The 20,310-nt window shown below is 49.6% G+C and overlaps 2 protein-coding genes across 2 annotated transcripts; one reads left to right on the forward strand and one right to left on the reverse strand.

Annotated features, from left to right (window-relative positions):
* Window positions 1–6,995: 6,995 nt before the first annotated feature.
* On the forward strand, window positions 6,996–9,098 carry gtf3ab (general transcription factor IIIA, b; the record flags this gene model as incomplete). Its single annotated transcript, XM_084475644.1, has 9 exons — window positions 6,996–7,109; window positions 7,286–7,380; window positions 7,479–7,575; window positions 7,716–7,804; window positions 7,880–7,953; window positions 8,191–8,271; window positions 8,356–8,585; window positions 8,848–8,895; window positions 8,976–9,098. 9 exons carry the CDS (start codon window positions 6,996–6,998, stop codon window positions 9,096–9,098), a joined length of 951 nt encoding a protein of 316 aa, XP_084331770.1.
* Window positions 9,099–9,336: 238 nt separating this feature from the next.
* Window positions 9,337–20,234, reverse strand: lnx2a (ligand of numb-protein X 2a). The gene is made up of 11 exons (XM_084475161.1): window positions 20,102–20,234; window positions 16,473–17,087; window positions 14,634–14,881; window positions 14,369–14,506; window positions 13,752–13,951; window positions 13,100–13,522; window positions 12,676–12,849; window positions 11,848–12,025; window positions 11,144–11,372; window positions 10,680–10,838; window positions 9,337–10,325 (listed from the first exon to the last, which is right to left on the reverse strand). Exons 2-11 carry the CDS (start codon window positions 16,880–16,882, stop codon window positions 10,190–10,192), a joined length of 2,295 nt encoding a protein of 764 aa, XP_084331287.1. The 5' UTR covers window positions 16,883–17,087; window positions 20,102–20,234; the 3' UTR covers window positions 9,337–10,189.
* Between the last annotated feature and the right edge of the window lie 76 nt (window positions 20,235–20,310).

Below are 20,310 nucleotides of genomic sequence, written 5' to 3' on the forward strand. Positions count from 1 at the left end.
TGTACGCTATACACCGATGCATGGATGTGGAGAAGCTTTGCATAAGATCATTTCCTACTTGTCATGGCTAACATTACTGTAAGTGTACAACAGGGGGCAGTGTAGGCTCGGAGCCAGGTGTCTCAGTAGTACGTCAGTTTTTGTGCTTTAATATGATTTTAGTTGAGTGTTCGACTATTAAAAAACATGCAGTAGCGGGCCTATGATCAAACTGGATTGTCTTCTATCCTACGTGTACCATCTGTGTATAGGCCTACTGAATCCAAATACATTTTTGTGCTCTTTTACCAGACCTGGGGCCCGTTTCAGAAAGCAGGTTTAGTGAAAACTCGGAGTTAGTTAACCCCGAGATGAGGGAAACTCTGGTTTTTCGGTTTCACAAAGCCAGTTCAGCTTAACTCTGAGTCAGTTACCCTGGCAACATCATACTCCGTCAACCTAACCTGCTCGCTGGCAGGTTTTCAACTAACCCTGAGTTTCTCCTGCTCTTAAGTTGAAGCCTGCACACTGATGGCAGTGGCAGACATGGCGTGTCCTTTTATTGAAGAGCCAGTTGTCGAGGCGCAGATACTCTGCAGAAATTATATAACGTCGGTGATGCAGAGCACGTGTCCAAGGCAACTGTCTGTCGGGCTGTCCGAAATGTAACACTTGCACTAAAACGGCTACTATACACGTTCCCAAGTCACAGACCCACCAGACTTCTCAAAGAAGAGTTCCACAGAATTGCAGGTATCAGTCTAAGCAATAATTCATTTATGTCATAAAGCTTTGAGACTTGAAGCACTAATCAGTCAATTTGATATATTTTAGGGTTTCCAGGTGTGATTGGCTGCATAGATGGCACTCACATACCTATCATAGCTCCTTCAATAAATGAAGGAGATTATGTGAATAGGAAATCTGTCCACAGCATTAATGTACAGGTAGGCCTAAATAGTAGCCTTTAATATTCCAAATGAAATATACTTCACTATACAGCTAATTACTGCTCTCCACTGTGAAGATCATATGTGATGCAGCCCACATGATCAACAATGTGGAAGCGAAGTGGCCTGGGTCTGTGCATGACTGTTTCGTGAGTCTACACTGAGTGCCAGTTTTGCCCGTGGTGAGTTTATATACAGTATATAGCTATATCCTATGATCAATATTTTGTTTTCTCCTATTGCAACTGAAACAATAAACTATCTTGTATTATCATAGAAGAGTTTGATGGTTACCTACTCGGAGACAGATGGTACCCCTGCCAGCGCTATCTGCTGACCCCTTACCCTGACCCTGACCCTGGCCCAGGCCCACAGCAACACTACAACTTGGCTCACTGCAGGACACGAGCCAGAGTGGAGATGACCATCGGGATACTCAAGGCCCGGTTCCAGTGCCTTTGTAGGCTCAGGTTCACCCCAGAAAGGGCTTGTGACATTATAGTGGCATGTGTGGTTCTCCACAACATTGCCACTATTAGAGGAGACCAATGTCCTACTCTTCCCCCCAATGATCCAGATAATAATCCCGACCCCCCTGCTGATGCACGAGATGCACGAGATGGAAGAGCTGTTAGAGACATGATATGCTTCAATCATTTCTAACTGACCCATCACCTCCCCAGTGTCAAAGAACGACAATATGCCTCTCATTTTATGAGGTTTTCTTTATTTCCTATAAGGACAAATGTTGTACAGTTGTTAATCCTTTGTTGAAACAATTAAAAAACATCCACCTGTGAGCACAAACACACATATGGAATATAATTGTTGAATAAGTGGAACATTCAAGACAAAACATTTATTTTGTTAATTTGTTGTCCAATTAATACTCACACATTTTTTTGCTGCTGCCACAGTATTGCTTTAAAAAAAAATATATATATGCTCACTTTCTGCATATGCGAGAAGTAGGAGGATCGAGGCTTTCTATCACTTGTTTCCATGGTGAATCATGTTATCTGTGTTCCATTGATGAGGGCTTTTTATATCCTCATGCACGGGCTTCACTCAGGGTTACCTTGACTCAGAGTTGATTGAACTAAGTGTTATCACCTGTTCTGAAACCAAAAACTCAGAGTTTGACAGCTCAGAGTTGGTCAACCTAGAGTTAAGGTTTTAACTCAGAGTTTGTTTAACCTGCTTTCTGAAACGGGCCCCTGAAGTTGTATTATGATGCAGGTGTAATTTTCCATGAGCTGTCAGAGATATCGTGATGATGTTTTCACTGTGTGGACCATACCATGCCTATCTCATGCTGTTTAATCAGCGGAGGCTGAATGGCTGACTGGGTATGTGACAAATTGGTTATCTTACCACCACAGTACTTTGCCCAATATTTGCACCAATTAGGGCAGGTTTGCAGAGATACCGGCAGCAGCTGGGAGAATCAAGTGTTTGAGAGGAACGGGAAAATTAGGCCAGAGGGTACCTGAGTCAACTTCCGAGTATACATGGAAGTACAGGTTGTGAGTTCCTTCACAGGTTGGGTTCTATTAAAGGGGACATATCATACCACCAGGTTTGAGTGTGATAAGCCATTACAAGCAGTTTTGAAAATGTGCCGCTTCTGACATCACAGGTTGGCGTGTCCACCTAAATGTATGACGGATAGATGAGCAATTTGCTACAGTCCACTGGGTAGGCTGGTAGACTGATACTGCTCTCTATTTGGCCTTTGTGCTGGTGCGCCGACCTGCTCAACTAGAACGTGACTTAACTGCATGGCTTTTACCACCTTAAAAGTATTCCAGTAGTATTTTGTGTGCGACGAGTTGGAGAATGGACGCCTGTAGGTTAAGGTGACCAGATTTCTGAGACAAAATCTGGGGACATTTTAGGTTCAGCGGTGTAAAAACCTCCAAACGTGTAGTGTTTTTGTCATAGAAAACTAAAACGGGGACACTGCCCCGTCCCCCCTGGTGGACGGGATTGTTTAGCTGTTTGGCTCTTGTTATATATTAACTTCATTAGTAACCGTAATAGTGATGTCTGAACCAGGAGCTGCAGTCAACATAGCTTTACTGTTCAACATGCCTGAAACATAAAACACTGCGCGCACATAGCACCCAGGTAACGCATACGACAAAAAGTAGTGCCTTCATTACGTGGCTATACCACATACATAACAATTCCTCCTTTCCAGCTTTGATGTAACCTGTAAACATCACAAGGTAAGTACTGTGTTAAATAACTATAACAGAAATAAGACACTTAATCAATCCTCAAATAAACAACTTGATTACAACAACAACAAAAGGGTGGTAGTCAGTCATGACTACAAATCAAGTCTCTGAGGTGCTCTGTGATTTCTCTCAGGGTAACGCCTGGGTGGAGAACCAGATCCAGTGGGACTTGGTTGGGGTTCAGCAGCCCCTGTGGATTCAATGTCATCATCAAAGTCCTCTGGTGCTGTTGAAGCAACCTCCTCCGAGTCTTCATCCAAAAGTCCCGCCCCAAATTCACAATGTTCAGCCAATCTGCGCAGCTCTGCCATATATTCGGCTATAGACTCCATCTTGTGCTGATCTCTCTTATGAACTCGGAAACGTTCGGCTATGACTAGTGGCTTTGGATTCAAGTGGCATTTTAGCAAATCCACATTCTGTTGGAACGTTTTCTCAGACGGCTTATCCGGTATTGTGAGGCTACGTAGCAAATTGTATGTCTTATGGCACCGCAACCTTCCTCTCATCCTCGACTTCATTTGCCACACAGTATTGCTCGAGTCTTTCCACATAAGCAGACCAATCTTCTACAGTACTGTCAAAACAATCCATTCGTCCAATATTTCCAAACATTTTCACTTGTTTCGTTTCTTTTCACTCACTGTTAAACTTTTATCCAGTCACTTCTTCCATAGTTTTTATCACGCGCTCCCTCCTCCTCCGTTGCGTTTCAATTAAAGCAGCAGCCATGCGGGTGGGCAAGCAACGCAATTCTGACGGCCATCAAAGACACATTTGACCTGTCTTATGGAGCATTGCACCGCGGGGATACAACACGATTCTCGTCGCCAATTGTTATATATTAACTTCATTAGTAACCGTAATAATGATGTCTGAACCAGGAGCTGCAGTCAACATAGCTTTACTGTTCAACATGCCTGAAACATAAAACACTGCGCACACATAGCACCCAGGTAACGCATACGACAAAAAGTAGTGCCTTCATTATGTGGCTATACCACATACATAACACTCTTTAGCAAACCAGCTCGAAAACAAAACTTTACATTGTATTGCACGCACAGCAAGACCGTGCAATGCATACATTGTTGACCGGATTTAAGCAGCAATGTAATCAAGTGTGTAAGAGCATTGTACATCGACATTAAAGACACCAACATGGAACAAAGAGAAAGAAAATGCATCTCAACTTTGTTAACTACGGGCGCAGCCATCTTCGTTCGTTGAGTGTCACGGGAATCTTCAGCTACTCTGTATACTCATCAGAAGCCCCAGTGGGAGCTTGATATCCCCCCAAAAAAGGAGGCGTGCCGAATGCATCAATGCCGCAAGAAAGCTGGGAGATTTAACACATTCCGACTGGGATGGTGGGTGTACCATACAAATGGATAGCGCCATGATCTATCCATCTATCCAGTACATCTAGGTGGACACGCCCACCTGTGATGTCAGAAGCAACACATTTTCGAAACGGCTTGTAATGGCCAATCACACTCACACCTGGTGGTATAATATGTCCCCTTTAAGTACTATTACTGCACATTATGGTAGTTGTTGGTACTATAATAGTTATCGTGTGTTTGTGTGTTGTAAAAAGCACTGGCTCATAATTAACCAATAGTGGATCACTATAATAGCGTTGTTTGCACAGTTGTTTGCACAGTTTGCAGTTTGCATTGACATACAGATTAATTGGCATTAAAGCTACATTCAAAGACCTATATATTGTTAAAATGTGTAGACACACAGGTTTTATCAGAATAATAGAAAATTAACTCCATAACAAACTAGCTGAACAAGAAACTGCAGACCTAAAAGAACTGTTTCAAGACGAGCACATGTGGGTTAATGTACTATACATAATGCTCACCACTGAAGGAAGAACCACATTCCTTCATAGACATACAATATCTGTATCTCAAATGATCTTCATACAGTTGATGTGAAGGCTGCTGGTGTGGAATGACTAAAGAGCAGAACGTTTGTTCAGGGCTCTGTTTCATATCTAAACGTCATGGAAGCACATTTCCTCTTTAGGCCACAGGTTGGCTGTGCTTCTCTCAACATTTGTGCGTACATCTACAGAAACAGTAATCCATGTGTGTGGACGTGCACTGTGCGTTGTTCCCCCATTGAGAATGGGTGTGGGGAGCTGACTCATGGAAGTTACTGATTGAAGGAAGACTTTGGGTAAACATGGCCACGGATAGGGAGAGCAAGCAGAAAGGGAGGAGAGGGGAGAGGGAGAGGGCCAGGGGAGGAAAACCCACACAGGAGAGTGAGCTCTTTAATCACACACATTTGACACACACAGATTGAGTCGGTCAGCTTAACCAGCGGGGCCCGAGCAGCCGTATCGACCCGCGCCGTTACATATTAACCCAACAGGCACGCACACACAACCGCAGATCATTTGATTGAGAAAAACAGACACTTTTAAACCTCTGAGGCAAGAAGAGCCATTTGGAAACAGATTGCATTGAAGGTGTGTGTGTGTGTGTGTGTGTGTGTCCTTGTGTAGGTGTGTGTGTGTGTGTGTGTGTGTGTCTGTGTGTGTGTGTGTGTGTGTGTGTGTGTCTGTGTGTGGCTTTGTGTAGGTGTGTTTGTGTTTCTGTTAGTTATTTAGTGACCTAATGGAAAAAAAATATGCAGGTAAATATTCATAATTTGGATCTATAGCTTTGTATGAAGCTGAAAACAGGAGGGCCACAGACACTGGAACCACAACCTGACCGACCCAGGAGACAGAGTGCTCTGCTCCAGTCTGCTGATCTCCACCATGAACCCACAGCCAGGGAGGGAACACAGCCTCCATCGCCCTGCACTGACTTGTGTGGCGGTGCAGGAGGGTAGGGTCAGGCTGATAAACCTGCCTGCCGGCCGGGGCCTGGTCACCTGGAGCGTGGGAGGGCCCCCAGGTAACACCCTAGAGGCCTGATAGGCCTCATTCAGTCTGAGGTCTCGGCGCAGGGCGTGGAGGTGGAGGTCGACGCCATGTTTAAACAGGTCGATGCAGTGATTGGCTGCTCGTGGCCAAGCCACCAATAAAAGCACTGTGGCATTTGGGCCTTTATTTTAGGAGACATCGAAGCGGACACAAACATATACTTTTTTTTTTTAAATGGGTAGAAGAATGAGATGAAGAAGGAATGTTTCATTAATCACCCCATGATCCCCCTTAAAGCTCCATGTACCTTCTACCCGCACAGCAGAGGGTAACAAGCCCTTTACGCTGGAGGGGGAAACGTCTGACAACAATAAATCAGGTCTATCAGAAGACAATAGTGGAGCTTGATAAGATTACGATTGCAGTTGTAAAGTCCATGTGTGTGATTAATGGAGACAGACTGTCGCCTCTCTGTTATGCACACTTGCATGACTCACACAAACACACACACAAGCATGTATATATGCACATGCACACACACACACTCACACGTATACACAAAATGCAGGCACGCACACACACACACACACACACACACACACACAGAACAAATGTAAGCATTGTGCACAAACACACACACACATACACATGATAGCTCAGTAGATAGGAAAACACACCACAATGTTTCTGAGTATTCTGATATTTGTTGTTGAAACCCTGCCACAAAATGAATTTGCATTTGACTTGTGTTAGTCCAACATGAGAGGCAAGGCAGCTTTTCTAATTACAGACCAAGAGACACCCCTTTAGTTACTCAGGTGGTTTCTTCTGATACCTTAAATCATGTGCAGCTGAGTCAGTGGGTGTAGGTCATTGAAAGATCTGCTCTGATTCACATTGTACCCACGCTTCATCTAACAACTAGAGTTAAGCATGGGGGAAAGGATACAAATGAAAAAAAACTTTATTTGCTCATTTCATGACTGCAGCGCCTCTTTCAATAAGTCATGGAAGTTAGAGGCTCATAATTGCAAACACACAGGATTGGTAAGTAGTTGAGTGCCTGTAGAAGCTTCACTAACCATAACCCTTGACAACATGAGGGTGAAGTTTGATCCCTTCAAAATGGAGGCAAAGGAAACTTGACTCGACTTGACTGAAACTGATTCCCACCAAATATTCATCATTTCCTCTTCACTTTGTGAATCCCTCCTTTCTCCCAGAAACCATTTCCATGTGACAATTGTAACAAGAACTTCTGCACACGCTACCAACTGACCAGACACCAGCTCAACCACAGTGGGGACAGACCCCACAAGTTAACCTCTGCCACCATTACCCATCATCTCAAACCTTCAGTGTTTAGTCTCTGGTTTGCAATGTACCTTTTGATGAATGTTTTGTTGTTTCCTCCAGGTGCCAGGCTGATGGCTGTGGTGAGGCATTTGTCAGCCATTCCAGTATGAAAAACCACATGGATAAAAGCCACCATAATGAGGGAAAAGCCTACAAGGTACTGGTAATGGTGTTTGGTGTCTGTAAACGTGTAGCCTACCTTTTTAGTGTATTATCAAAACTCCTTCCCCTTGTTGAAGGTGAGTTCTGGGAATGTTTGTTGGCTTATTAATCATGGTTGAGCATTGCTGTTGTCAGTGTAACCATCAGGGCTGTGGAAAGGACTTCAGCAAGAGGCATCAACTGAAGGCCCATGTGTATGAGCACACCAAGGTCCTGCCCTTCCAGTGAGTACCAACCGGATGTTATTACTGCTGTCGATGTTTGGCATCTCTCACTACGGTCTGTGTGCTGTGATACAGTTGTACCATCACTGGATGCACAAGGGAGTTCCCTTCTCGTGGGGCACTTCTTCATCACAAGAAGGTCCATCAAGGTGTGTGGGCTTTTTAATCTTTATTTCCCTTATTGTATTTACCCTGCTTGAGAACTAGACCTCCAATTGGTAGATATTCTAGTTTTACGGTGTTTGACTCAGCTGGCAGGTCTTTGGCTCAATTCCCATCTTCTGAGGTCTACCTGTTAGTTTCCTCAGGCAAGAGGCCTCATCCCTACCAGCTCCTACGAAATGTCGAACCTGAGTGAATGGTGAATGTGTGTTCTCTGGGTCTAGGTTACCCCTGTGAGGAGGATGGCTGTCCCTTCCAGGGGAAGACCTGGTCTGCGTACCAGATCCACAAGAAGGAGCACAGAGGTAGATTTCTTAACTACTCCTGAAGGGATCCCATCCCTTTCATGACTCCATCCCCAGTTTGGCCATTCTCATTTGTTTCTTCAGTCAAGTTGCCGTGCGACAAATGCAAGAAGCAATTCAACAACGACCGCTTCCTGCATCTGCACAAGCTCCACGTCCACCTGGGGGTGAAGAAGCAGCTGGCCTGTCCCCACAAGTGTGGCAAGAGCTTCACACGGCAGTTCCACATGGAGAGCCACGTCCTGTTGGAGCACAAGGGCATGCAGGCCTTTGGCTGCGCCTCTCCTGGCTGTGGGAAGCGCTTCGCCATGAAGGTACGGACCTCCTTCAGCGGGTGGAGGTACTGGCCTCTGATGGAGGTACTGACCTCGTCCAGCTGGTGGAGACTTTTCTTTCTGTTGGCTTGGAGGACCGACCAAAGTACTGACTTATGAGGATGCCATATCGTCTTTTTTTCTTTTGTTACAAATTAAGTGATATACTTCTTATATCTTCTTAATATACAATGTGTTGTGTTCCAACCCTTACATTTAGTTAGATGGAGGGATTCATATACAGATGTTGTTTATATTCTAGGAGAGTCTTTGGCGACACGGAGTGGTGCACGACCCTAAAAGGAAGACGGTAACATGGTTTCCCCACAAGTTTTATCAATTAAAGTGAGCCTTGTTTTGTTTTGAACATTTCAGTGTTTTGTTTTCCAGAACCTGCGGCCCAAGACCCCTCAGCCTGGCGGGGGCACGGCCCCGCTGAAGGCTAAACCCACCTCGGCAGAGGGCTGCATGCTGGCCGCTAAGCTGGAGCGCACCAAGATGGCCGACTCCTGAGGCGACCAGGACCAAGAAGTCTTTACTACCAATGGACCTTGTCTTGCTAGCATGCGTCATACCTTTTTGTTTGAAGTGCTTATTTATTCTTTCCTGCTTATAGAGTAAAGCTTCCCATCATCAACATGCCTGAGTCATCTTCTTCCACAAGTTGGCTGCTCAAGAGTTCTGCACACTTGACTGAGAAGCGTTTCAAATGGCCTAGCGGTTTCACACAGACGGCAGGCACTGTTCCTTCACAGGATAGCTTTATTAATCAAACAGAATACACATTCACACATGTAGAAAACTCCAGCGGGAGGACGGCTGGTCACCATGGTGATGAGGCCTCGGGGCAGGTGGGCCCCAGGGTGTGGCAGGTATCTAGTAAGGCCTGGGGCGTAGTCAGCTGGACAGCACTGGTATTGCAGATAAAAATGTTTAAAGTGACACTTGCCCTTCTCGCTGTTGCAGAGGGACATTCGGGGGGAGGGGGGGGTCTAATACTAGGCTTTTAGTTCTACTTAAATGTTGCCTCCGTAAGGGTTCTTCTGCAGCCCATGGACGATGGACAGGTCAGCTGACAGAAGCAGGCTCTGTGTGGATGGGAGTGAAGACAACATGACCATGTGAGGGGTGCAACTCCACAGGGTGATGTGGCCCACTCTGACACAGAACCCCTCACCAGGATGACTGATGGGGAACCCTGATGCATCTACAACAGTTCTGAATGGTTTGGTCCTTGTGTATACACCCCGGTGTGGACTCATGTAGCTAACAGGGAACCCTTCCTCGGTGGAGTGGAGGATCAGTGGGCTGGGCCAGGACCCCACGATGAGGGCTAGGAACCCACTGTGGGCCCGGACTCCACGCTGAGGGCTAGGCCAGGCTCCCGGACCAGGACACCATGGTGAGGGCCAGGCTCCCGGGCCAGGACCCCACGGTGAGGATAGGATGCAGGGCTAGGCCAGGCTCCCGGGCCAGGACCCCACGGTGAGGATAGGCTGCAGGGCTAGGCCAGGCTCCCGGGCCAGGACCCCACGGTGAGGATAGGCTGCAGGGCTAGGCCAGGCTCCCGGGCCAGGACCCCACGGTGAGGATAGGCTGCAGGGCTAGGCCAGGCTCCCGGGCCAGGACACCACGGTGAGGGCCACCCGGCTCCGCTGCTCCTTCAGCATGGGTACCAGCGCTGAGTGGCTCATGCCCGCTGTCGACAACCCGTTCACCGCCACGATCATGTCGCCGCACCTAGGACGCCAAGCACAGAAGGAAATCACCACAGAGCGGCATTTTGGTGTTCGCTAGTCAACGTGCCCTAGAATATCGCTTAGTGTTTCAATAATGCTAGCAGTCTAATATTGACATGTCTTTTGAGGGGACACCTTAAATTCCATTGAATGTTTTCAGAGCAAGGTCTATATACATTATTAGTTTTCATTGTTTATCCTTTCTGGAACATTCTAGAAGATTTACCGAGCCAATAAAGAGGGCAAAGGCTTCCCCGGCTCCACCGCCACCAGTGCCTGGGGTTATCAGCTCCGCTGGTGTGTGTGTGAGCACTGGGGTGGGGTGGGGTCATGGGAGTGAAGACTGATGACTCACTTAAGGCGTCCATCGTAGTACGCAGGTGTTCCCAGGACAATGGTCTTGATAAAGAAGGCCTGGTTGCCATGGGTTTCCTCGTACCCTCCCACGATGCTGAAGCCCCAGCTGCCCGGGTGGCTGCGACGCAGCACTATCTCGTGACTACTGTGGAGGTAACTTGGGACAGAGCAGGAAGCAGCATCAGCACGCAGCACGTCCACAAGGGGGGCATGGGAAACAGGGGGAGATAAAGAAGGAATGTGGAGATAGAGAAGGTCAACACTACTGGGAATAAAGATAGAGGAAACAACCCTAACTTTTGTTGTTGAACTCTTGTGGTTCTACGGGGTACTGTAGTTTAGACTATTGGCGCGTTTCCACCGGCGGGTGCGGTCTGTTCGGTATGCAAAGATGCGGCCCGGTTAGCGTTTCCACCACCAAAAGTGGGCGGGGTCCGGACTGAGCCGTGGTGAGCCGCTCACCTGGGCAGCCCCAGCCACATGACCCAGGAGGGGGACCAGTTGGCGTCGTAGTCGCTGTCGTGGCTGTGGGCCAGCAGCTGGTCCTGCTGGCCCCGTTCCTCCAACAGGGACACCTCCAGGGCCCTGAGCTGGACGGCAGGCGTGGCCGCGCTGGCCTTCAGGGTGCCCACCGCCTCGCTGTGGCTCAGGTAGGTCAGGTCCTGGCCGTTGATGCTCAGCAGGATGTCGCCTGTGGGATCAGGGCAGGGCGGGGCGGGGCGGTGGCGGGAGAGACGGGATAAAGGGATTAGAAGCGAGGTGGCTGTCTGGTGGGAAGGATGTGTTGGAATCTCAGATGGGTTCACCGTCTACCTGTTGGCCTAAGCCCCACCTATAGGCCTAAGCCCCATCTGTAGGCCTAAGCCCCACCTGTAGGCCTAAACCCCACCAGTAGGCCTAAACCCCAGCTGTAGGCCTAAGCCCCACCTGCATTAATGACGTGACCCAATGACACTCACTTAACTAAACAGTAGAAAATAGTACAATCATGCTGCTACTAGTGAATGTGTTTCAAAGCTGTGCTCTATTTCATTCTTTGTATGTCAGGAACCTCCAATAAAAGTGTCGCTCCAGGGAATGAAGCAGACTCTAGCTGTGTTGTTGTAGTTCCCAGTACAAGGGGCAAGGGACCCATTAACTCAACTCAAGCTCCAGCATTAACTTGCCTCGTTTGATTCGTCCGTCCCTGGACAAGCAGCCGTGTGGTTGGACACTGGTCACGAAGATTGGCAGCTCGCCACTCTTGCTGCCCCGCCCCCCGGCGACGGTCATGCCGAGGGACTCCTGGGGCTCCTTCTTCACAGTGATATGTTTCTCCTTACAGCTTACACACTGGGAGAGGTCCTGGAGAACAAGGGCGAAATAACACTGATTTCAAAAAAGTATATTTTTCACGTTTTCAATGATTGCTGTTCTGCACATCGGGTGCAGGGACTTTCAATGGGATCTGAGAATCTGCGGCACATAAGCCCAACAATACTAAACATTGGCTTCTGTTTTTGAACAATGAAACAAAATGATTACCTGTCAGATCAGCTCATTGAATACAACATGGTCATTTTGCTCTTAAACAACCACGTATGTGAAGTATTAACTATTGTAAAGGCTACAGTGACCTGATAAGGCTTTGTGCTTGTCCCTAATACTCTGCTCCTGCTCACTTTGTTTACACTGTGACGTAAGCTGAGAATTGTGATCAACGATCTGATTGGCTAACTGGGGATGTCCCTGAGTTAACTGACAAGTGACATCAGATCACTTCCTGAAGCTGTAGTTACACAACGCCTCGGCATGGAAGCCACAGATACAAGAATACACATTCAAGAAACCTTCGAGCAATGTTCCCAGATTGGGCCAGATTTCCCACCCAATCTGGCAACACTGTCTGGGAGTCTTTCCACACACACACACACACACACACACACACACACACACACACACACACACACACACACACACACACACACACACACAGCACAGGTGTGTGTGCTTACTCGGTGGGTGGTAGAGCGGGATGGGTGCGTCGGCACAGGGCTGGGGTTGCCGCTGTGGTTAGGCAGGAAGTGGTCAAGGCAGTACAGGTCTCTGGTGGAGCTTGACTTAGAAGGTGGGGGCGGGGTCGGCTTGGTGGGCCGGCCAATCAACAGGTGGACCCTCTCTCCGCTGGCCTATGAACACAGCAGCAGAAGGAGCACTTGAGGAACTCACATTTTTGGTCTCTTCGTCTTGCAAGATGTTCTGTTATGTGTCAAATCACTTGTACGTGTATAGTCCTTAACCACACTTCTCAGAGGGCGTCTCAGGCCCAGGTCCTAACCTACGACCTTCAAAGGCCTGATAAACACGCCATCGGGAATAACTACTGAGAAAGACGGGGGGTTTAAGAACTACAAAGAGGAACCAACACAGGTTCTGTACCTGGATGATCTGGGCGGCCTGCTCCGGGGTACCGTGCCGCAGGTCCTGGTCGTTGACCGCCAGCACGCGGTCGTTGCCCCACAGCCGTCCGTCCTTGGCAGCCAGCCCCCCGTCCAGCAGGTCCAGCACGAACACGCCCGCCTCGTCGGTGCGCCGCACCAGCTTGATGCCCAGCTGCTCCGATGAGTCCCTCTTGGTCAGCGTGATGCGCAGGCTGGCCGGGCTAGCGGGGGCACCCTCGGGGGTGGAGCAGGGGGCGTGGGGGATGCCAGGGGTGGAGGAGGAGGAGGAGGAGGGGGCCGGCGGCGCCCGGGAGGCGCAGCGTCGTTCCCGGAGCACGGTGAGCTGCAGCGAGGTGCAGGGCCGCGCCAGCGTGGAGCGGGCGAAGCTGTGGGCCGTGTTGCTGATGTCCACGTTGTTCACCTGCAGGGAGGGACGCAGAGACGACACTAGGGAGGATGAGGAGGAGGTCAGGAGGGGGTTCAGGAGGCAGGGCTGCAGAGCAGAGTGGTCGTGGAACAGGCCTCAGGACGACTAAAATGGGTTGGTAGTCAATAGTTGAACCTCCAGTCCAACAATAACGAATCGCTTTGAATCAATTATGAAAGACTTGTACTAAGAGCAGTCGTAATGGTTATCCAGACAGAAGCACCTGTAGGATCTGGTCCCCAGCGAGCAGCCTGCCATCCCGGGAGATGACCCCCTCCCGGTACACCTCCTGGATCACCACGTTGATGAGGGGCGTCTCGTTGCCCCCCACGATGCTGATGCCCAACTCTACGTAAGGGTTGGCGCGGTGCACCTCGATGGTGGTGATCTCCCCCTCCGGGAGGGAGGGCAGCTTCACGCAGCCTAACGGACACACAGAACCTCGCTGTACACCGGCAGGAAACACACATGCCGTGTCCTATTCAACGCAAAACCCTGTGCTCCCCTGAGTTTACATCAGTCTGCCTGGCTGGGAGTTAAACAGCAGTGATGCTCTCTCTCACACTATCTTTCACCCTTTCTGTGTGTGTAACTCTATATCGCTCTCTCTCGCTCGCTCTCTGTCTCTGTCTCTGTCTCTTTTATCCAATGCATTGTCCGAAAGAAGAGGACATAACATAGTTCCCTGCTGACTTAGTACAGAATTGCTTCATTATGCTCGCTCCTACATACAGCGATTTAGTTGAACTCCTTAACTCTTACAACTAATTTATTCCTGGCTGGCTGCAGCCATTCACCATGGAGTAGACACTTAACTGAAGGGAAGGGGTGAGGTCATACCCTCTTCAGCCGAGAGGGGCGGGGACTCTGAGCAGTCCCAGCCAGAGGAGGCGGAGCTAACTGAGCGGAGGAGGTGGATGCAGGGGTTACTGAGGGGCCTCTTGACCCTGGGAACCACGCACTCCAGCCCCACCATGTCTGGGGGGAGAGAGAGAGAGAGAGAGAGAGAGAGAGATATTTTAGCATTTCAACAAGTTCAACAAGGGCTTTTGGTGTATACACGGGGCCCCAGTCCAAGGGCCCCGCCCCCAGGGCCCCCACTCACTCTCCTCCTCGGTGCTCTCCTCAAAGGCGGGGTTGTCCAGTCCCGGCTCCTCAGTCCACAGGGAGGCGCTGCGGCAGGCCGTGGTGGGGGGGGGCGCGGGGGCAGGTGAGGGGGTGGCGTCCCTCAGGTCCGTCTGCGGCGGCGACCGGGGGGATCTGGAGGGACTGGTCACCATGGCAACGCCCCTGTCCCCGCCCTTGCACCGCGGGCCGTCCACGCCCGTCTGCTGGGTCTGGGTCCCGGGGCACCTAGGAGCAGAGGACCACAACCACGGGGTCTCAGTGAATCAGGACTCAAACTACCAACCACAGCCATTAACTACACCTCATACCTACAACTTTCTACAACAGTTACTAACTAGCTATGACAATTCCAAACTAACAAGACTTGAGGGTTCAATCTCAGACCAGGTCAACCTATTTCAATGCAACACAACTGCAAATTTGCACGCACGCACGCACGCACACACACACCCTCCCTCCCTCCCACTGAGTTAAACAAGTTGACTCACTTTATACTTTGGACCTATTATTGAGATCCTAGGGGATCTTGTCATCTAAGTCAAGGTTTAAATGTAACCCAATGCTGAGGAGAGGGTTGGAAGACTTCAACAGTCAGCAACAAAGCTGACTTGGGAAAAGCCTGTCGCTGTAAAAAACAGCTTGTTAGGATAGGCTTGTTAGCAACAATCTCCTCTAAGACTTAAATGAAGCACTGAACAGCTTATATCGAGGACCTGATTACCTTCAGGTCAGCACTCAACCAACAGGCATGCAGAAATAACAATAAAATACAACAATATCAATATAATTGTATTACATGTTATCAATCGATATATCTCACAGGAAGGACAAAATGCATTCTCTTTCCACAGCAGGTCACAGTTAGTTTTCTTTACTTTCTCCAATTTACTGGCCATTCAAACTATGAAGGTCCACTCAATTTGTAATCTTCCATCCAGCGAGGTAAAGGTCTCCCCGTGTTTCCTTCCCTTTCCTCCTCCGTCTGAACACCAGCACTGGGCACGACTGACTGATGCAGCCCACGCCAAAGGGAGACTACTTCTTCAGAAAGACGAAGAAAACTACAACAAAACCAGCAAGGAAAGGAATCCATGGGAAGACTGAAGACTGAAGAACCGCTTGAGGAAGGAGAGGAGAGGAAGCCGCTGAGGGCAGATGCTGGCCTAACAGACAGACCAACGGCTAAACTCACCACAGACCCGGGTTACCCTTGGCCGTTTCGCAGAAAAAGGTGTTGAATAGATCCTTGGAGTTAAAGTTGCTGAGCATGGCGGAGCAGTGAGACCACGGAGGATGTGTGGCCGACCAGAGCCAGAGGACATTGGTGCTAGCAAGCTCCTAATCCCCCGTCACATGACCTACCGCACAGTAATCCCCCTCAGGGTCTCACGGCACCTGGGTCTGACGTGTCAGGAGTCAAACTATGCGGACCGGCACGAGACCGTAAGGGGTTGAAACGAGTGCACTTGGATCTGTGGTTATAGAACGGGCCACTACAGATCCCCATTGGGAGGGCATTAAGAGTGCAGAGAGTTGGTCACTGCACTGCTGTTAACAGTGGAGGAATGTATACATCTACAGGCTCAGTGAATAACTTCTAATAATATGTAGGATTTAATGTAAAGTGCAACACTCTATTTGAGTTGTTGTTATAATTATTGAGTAACGATAATTAATAACAAACTCTTTTGAATCATTTAAATCTGACACACGCACTGGGTCACAGCATGGTGCCGTGGCCCGGACGGTTGGGCTCTAAAGGTACTGGGCTCGATCCCCAGGGTCCACAACCCAGGCGCACTGCAGGGGGTCCTACCTGTGTTTGAGGTGGGCCTCCAGGTCACAGCGGGGCATATTGAGGGAGCAGGCGGGGGCGTGAGGGCAGGACACAGACAGCTTGTCCAGCAGCTTGTGGACCAGGATGCTCGAGCGACGACACGCCTGCAGCTGCAGCCGTGTACGATCCAGCGGGCAGAAGTCACGGTCCTGCAGGAAGCTGCGCAGGCAGCGGGCGCAGAAGGTGTGGCCGCAGGGCGTGTCCAGCGGCTGCACCAGTGGCTGCAGGCAGATGTGGCACACCAGGTCGTCGTCCACCTCCAACCGGTAGTTGTACAGGTGGTTCTCCCTGGAGCGGTGCACCTGGCCGCACTCACAGCAGGCCGCCTCCAGGGGAACCACAGGGTCCAGGGGTCCGGCCGGGCCCACCTCGCACCCCGGGCTGCCCATCTTGGCTCCTCCTCCTCCTCCTCCACCCGATCTAGCTTTGGCACGAATGACTTCAGTGGGCGATGGGGGCGCCGTGATGCGGTGGGGGGGTCAGAGGGTCGGAGGTGGGGGGGGGGGAGGGTCCTGGTCCTGTATCCGTATGCTTCAAAGGATGAGCAGGTTGTGGAGAGGACAGCCGCCCCCCAGTGGCCAATGGCGCATCACCCTGCAGGGGGGGTAGACAGTGTAGTTAGACAGATGTTACACCAAACCAACAAGTGTTCTGTGCTTGTGTGCTCGGGCATTTTGGATTTCTGAGTCCACGTGCACTACGGACATGTGTGTTCGAGATGAGTCCATGTGTGTTTATGTGTGAATGTGTGTGTTTCTGTGTGTGGGTGTGTGTGTGTGTGTGTGTGTGTGTGTATGTGTTTGTGTGTGTGTACATGCGTGTGTGTTAATATGTGTGTGTGTGTGTGTGTGTGTGTGTGTGTGTCCAGATTATGTACGGCGCTCCTGCCCACTAATCTGACTGAGTATAATCTCTGCTTCACTCTCGCCTGATGCAATCTTCCAATTCCGCAGAGAGAGACAGAGAGAGAGACAGAGAGAGAGAGAGAGAGAGAGAGATATGGGATTGAGGGAGAGCGAGGAGACATATCAGAGAAAAGTGGGATTTGGAACGTAACAGAGGGAAACACAGCAGAGGAGACGGAGCGACGGGCCTGAGAGAGGGAGGCTGTGAGGAATGATGAGCCATAGTACGCAGGAGTCAGAGCGGGGAGAGGGCGGCGATCGATAGGCACTGGTTGTGTAAACCAAAGAACCACGTGATACAATAAGACGATACATCTTATAACAACAACCACGCTGTGAATAAGATTCCTGAGATGTCTCCAACATGGCCTCCACAGAGAAGTGCCTCTCACTCTCTGGCTGCTGTGTTCTCTCCCTTTTCATTGGTCCATCTGGGGCACACACACACCTCCCCGCCACCCAGGGGGGGAACACAAACACATCTCTGTGATGACTAGAGTCTCTCTTTAAAACATCGACCCACTGACCCCCCCCCCTTTCAAGGCACCGCAACAGATGCAGAAAACAAATGCGTGGCGTGTGCAATGGCGCTTGCTACATCTCTTGTGTGTTCCATGTATAAAGTGTCAGACCTCTGCTGTCGTCCACTAATGCTTTAGCTTCCGACGGCTAACCGCCGCCTGGGGCGGCCAGCGCCACACTGACTACCTGCCTCTGTTCTGCACAACAAAAAAAAACAGGGTGGAGGAGGGGGTACTGCTGCTGCTCCTGTCTCCATGACGACCTGGAGCCTGTTCAGCGGGGCTTGACATTCACAGTGGAGCTGGGGAAGGATGCAGCAAAGCCACACAACAGATGCACTTCCCTCAGCAGGACATTGGTCTCATCCATGATACCCAGGCAGAGGGAGGGAAGAACCTCTCAACAGACCCTTGTTCTTCTCTCTCTCTCTCTCTCTCTCTCTCTCTCTCTCTCTCTCTCTCTCTCTCTCTCTCTCTCTCTCTCTCTCTCTCTCTCTCTCTCTCTCTCTCTCTCTCTCTCTCTCTCTCTCTCTCTCTCTCTCTCTCTCTCTGCTCAGGCATCCCAGAAGTCTCCAGGTCTCTATCCTTCCCAGGGATGAGGACCTGTCCCTGGGACTAGAGGGGTTGGTAGTAGACCTGTCCCTGGGACTAGAGGGGTTGGTAGTAGACCTGTCCCTGGGACTAGAGGGGTTGGTAGTAGACCTGTCCCTGGGACTAGAGGGGTTGGTAGTAGACCTGTCCCTGGGACTAGAGGGGTTGGTAGTAGACCTGTCCCTGTAGTAGCGGCAGTACTTATCCTCCCCTGCTCTTAAGTACATGTGCCTGGGCCTGTGAGACTAGATGCTTCTGTCTTTATCCGGCAGCTGGACATGAATTAATCATGAGGACACAAGGCTTCTCTGTGTCTGTAACAAAGCTCTGACATCATCACATCACACACACACACACACACACACACACACACACATACACACACACACACACACACACACACACACACACACACACACACACACACACACACACACACACATATGTGTGTAGACACACACACACACACACACACACACACACACACACACACACACACAAAAATTCTGACAGACAGAAACACAAACACACCCAAACACCCACAGAGCTAGATATACAAACATAGCATATACAGACAGACAGACAGACAGACAGACAGACACACACACATCTTTGATATCCTTTTACCTAAAATGGACCCTATGCCTAGTTTGAATTAATAAGTTAGGTCTCAAAGTCATCCCTGTGCCAGCAGCTCTGAGCCACCCAGAGGCACTTAACTCAAGTAACAGATTTCATAGCAAACGCCATTTGAAGACGTGTTTAACAGATCCAACAAGCAACCACTCCTTTTAATGCCTGTGTTGGGGGGGGGGGGGGGTCTGTTTGTGTCTGTGTGTCTTCTGCGTGTGTGGGTATATTTGTGTGTGTCAGTGTGTTTTCATCCAATATTCAACACTGCAATTCATGGGTTGCTGTGTTTGGCTTTCAACTGACATTCTCTGCACACATAACCTACATATAACATGCCAGTCACACACCCATACACATACGATTGGGTTCACCTGTCTATAACATGTAACACGCAGCTCAATAGGTACAAAGCTAATAACGACCTTGCATGCAAATATGACGTTTCCTTATCCCGACAGGATGGAATGACGTTAGTGTAACATTCAAGTGTTCTCGGTAAAGCATATCTCCATCCTCTCCATCTCCCCTTCGGTCGACTCCTATTTAACGTCAGTTTCGGAGGCCACTGCTCTCCTTATAGGGATAGGCATAGATCCATCAACATCAGTTCTGCAAGATTTTCGCTGCAATATAATAACATTATAGGGTAAATAATTCTGAATAATTGATTGCAAAAAATATAGGCTGCTGCCTTGCATTTCCAACGCCGTTATTTGCATTTCTCATCATCACTAATGCCTCATGATTAACCCGCTGGCTATAGGCGTTGAACACATTCGCACAGACGCTAGCGGTATGTTTCTGTCTTTCTGTCATCTGTCTGCTTCCATTTCACCCTCCAGAGCAGAAACACACAGCAGCGCGGGGGTCAGATCCCACCACACAAACCTCTTAGATACCCGACTAGACACAGTGACAGTGTGGACGAGCAATGACATAACATGCAACCAAACGTTACCTGTTCCGGCGTCTACCTTCGTGCCGTGAACTCGGGCCCCGAAAGGGGACAATTAGCTGCGGGGCTTTAATCACACATTCCCCGCAACAAACCGTTCCGCAACCGCACGAAAACGCCCCCGTCGCGCTCGCTGTGGCGGACCGCCCATCGCTGTCCGTCAGGACGGGGGGCGGAGCTATAGCTCCACGGGGCGGGGCCTGGACCCGACG

Source organism: Micromesistius poutassou (genome assembly GCF_964030765.1).
Source record: "Micromesistius poutassou genome assembly, chromosome: 11".
Classification (NCBI taxonomy): Eukaryota; Metazoa; Chordata; class Actinopteri; order Gadiformes; family Gadidae; genus Micromesistius; species Micromesistius poutassou.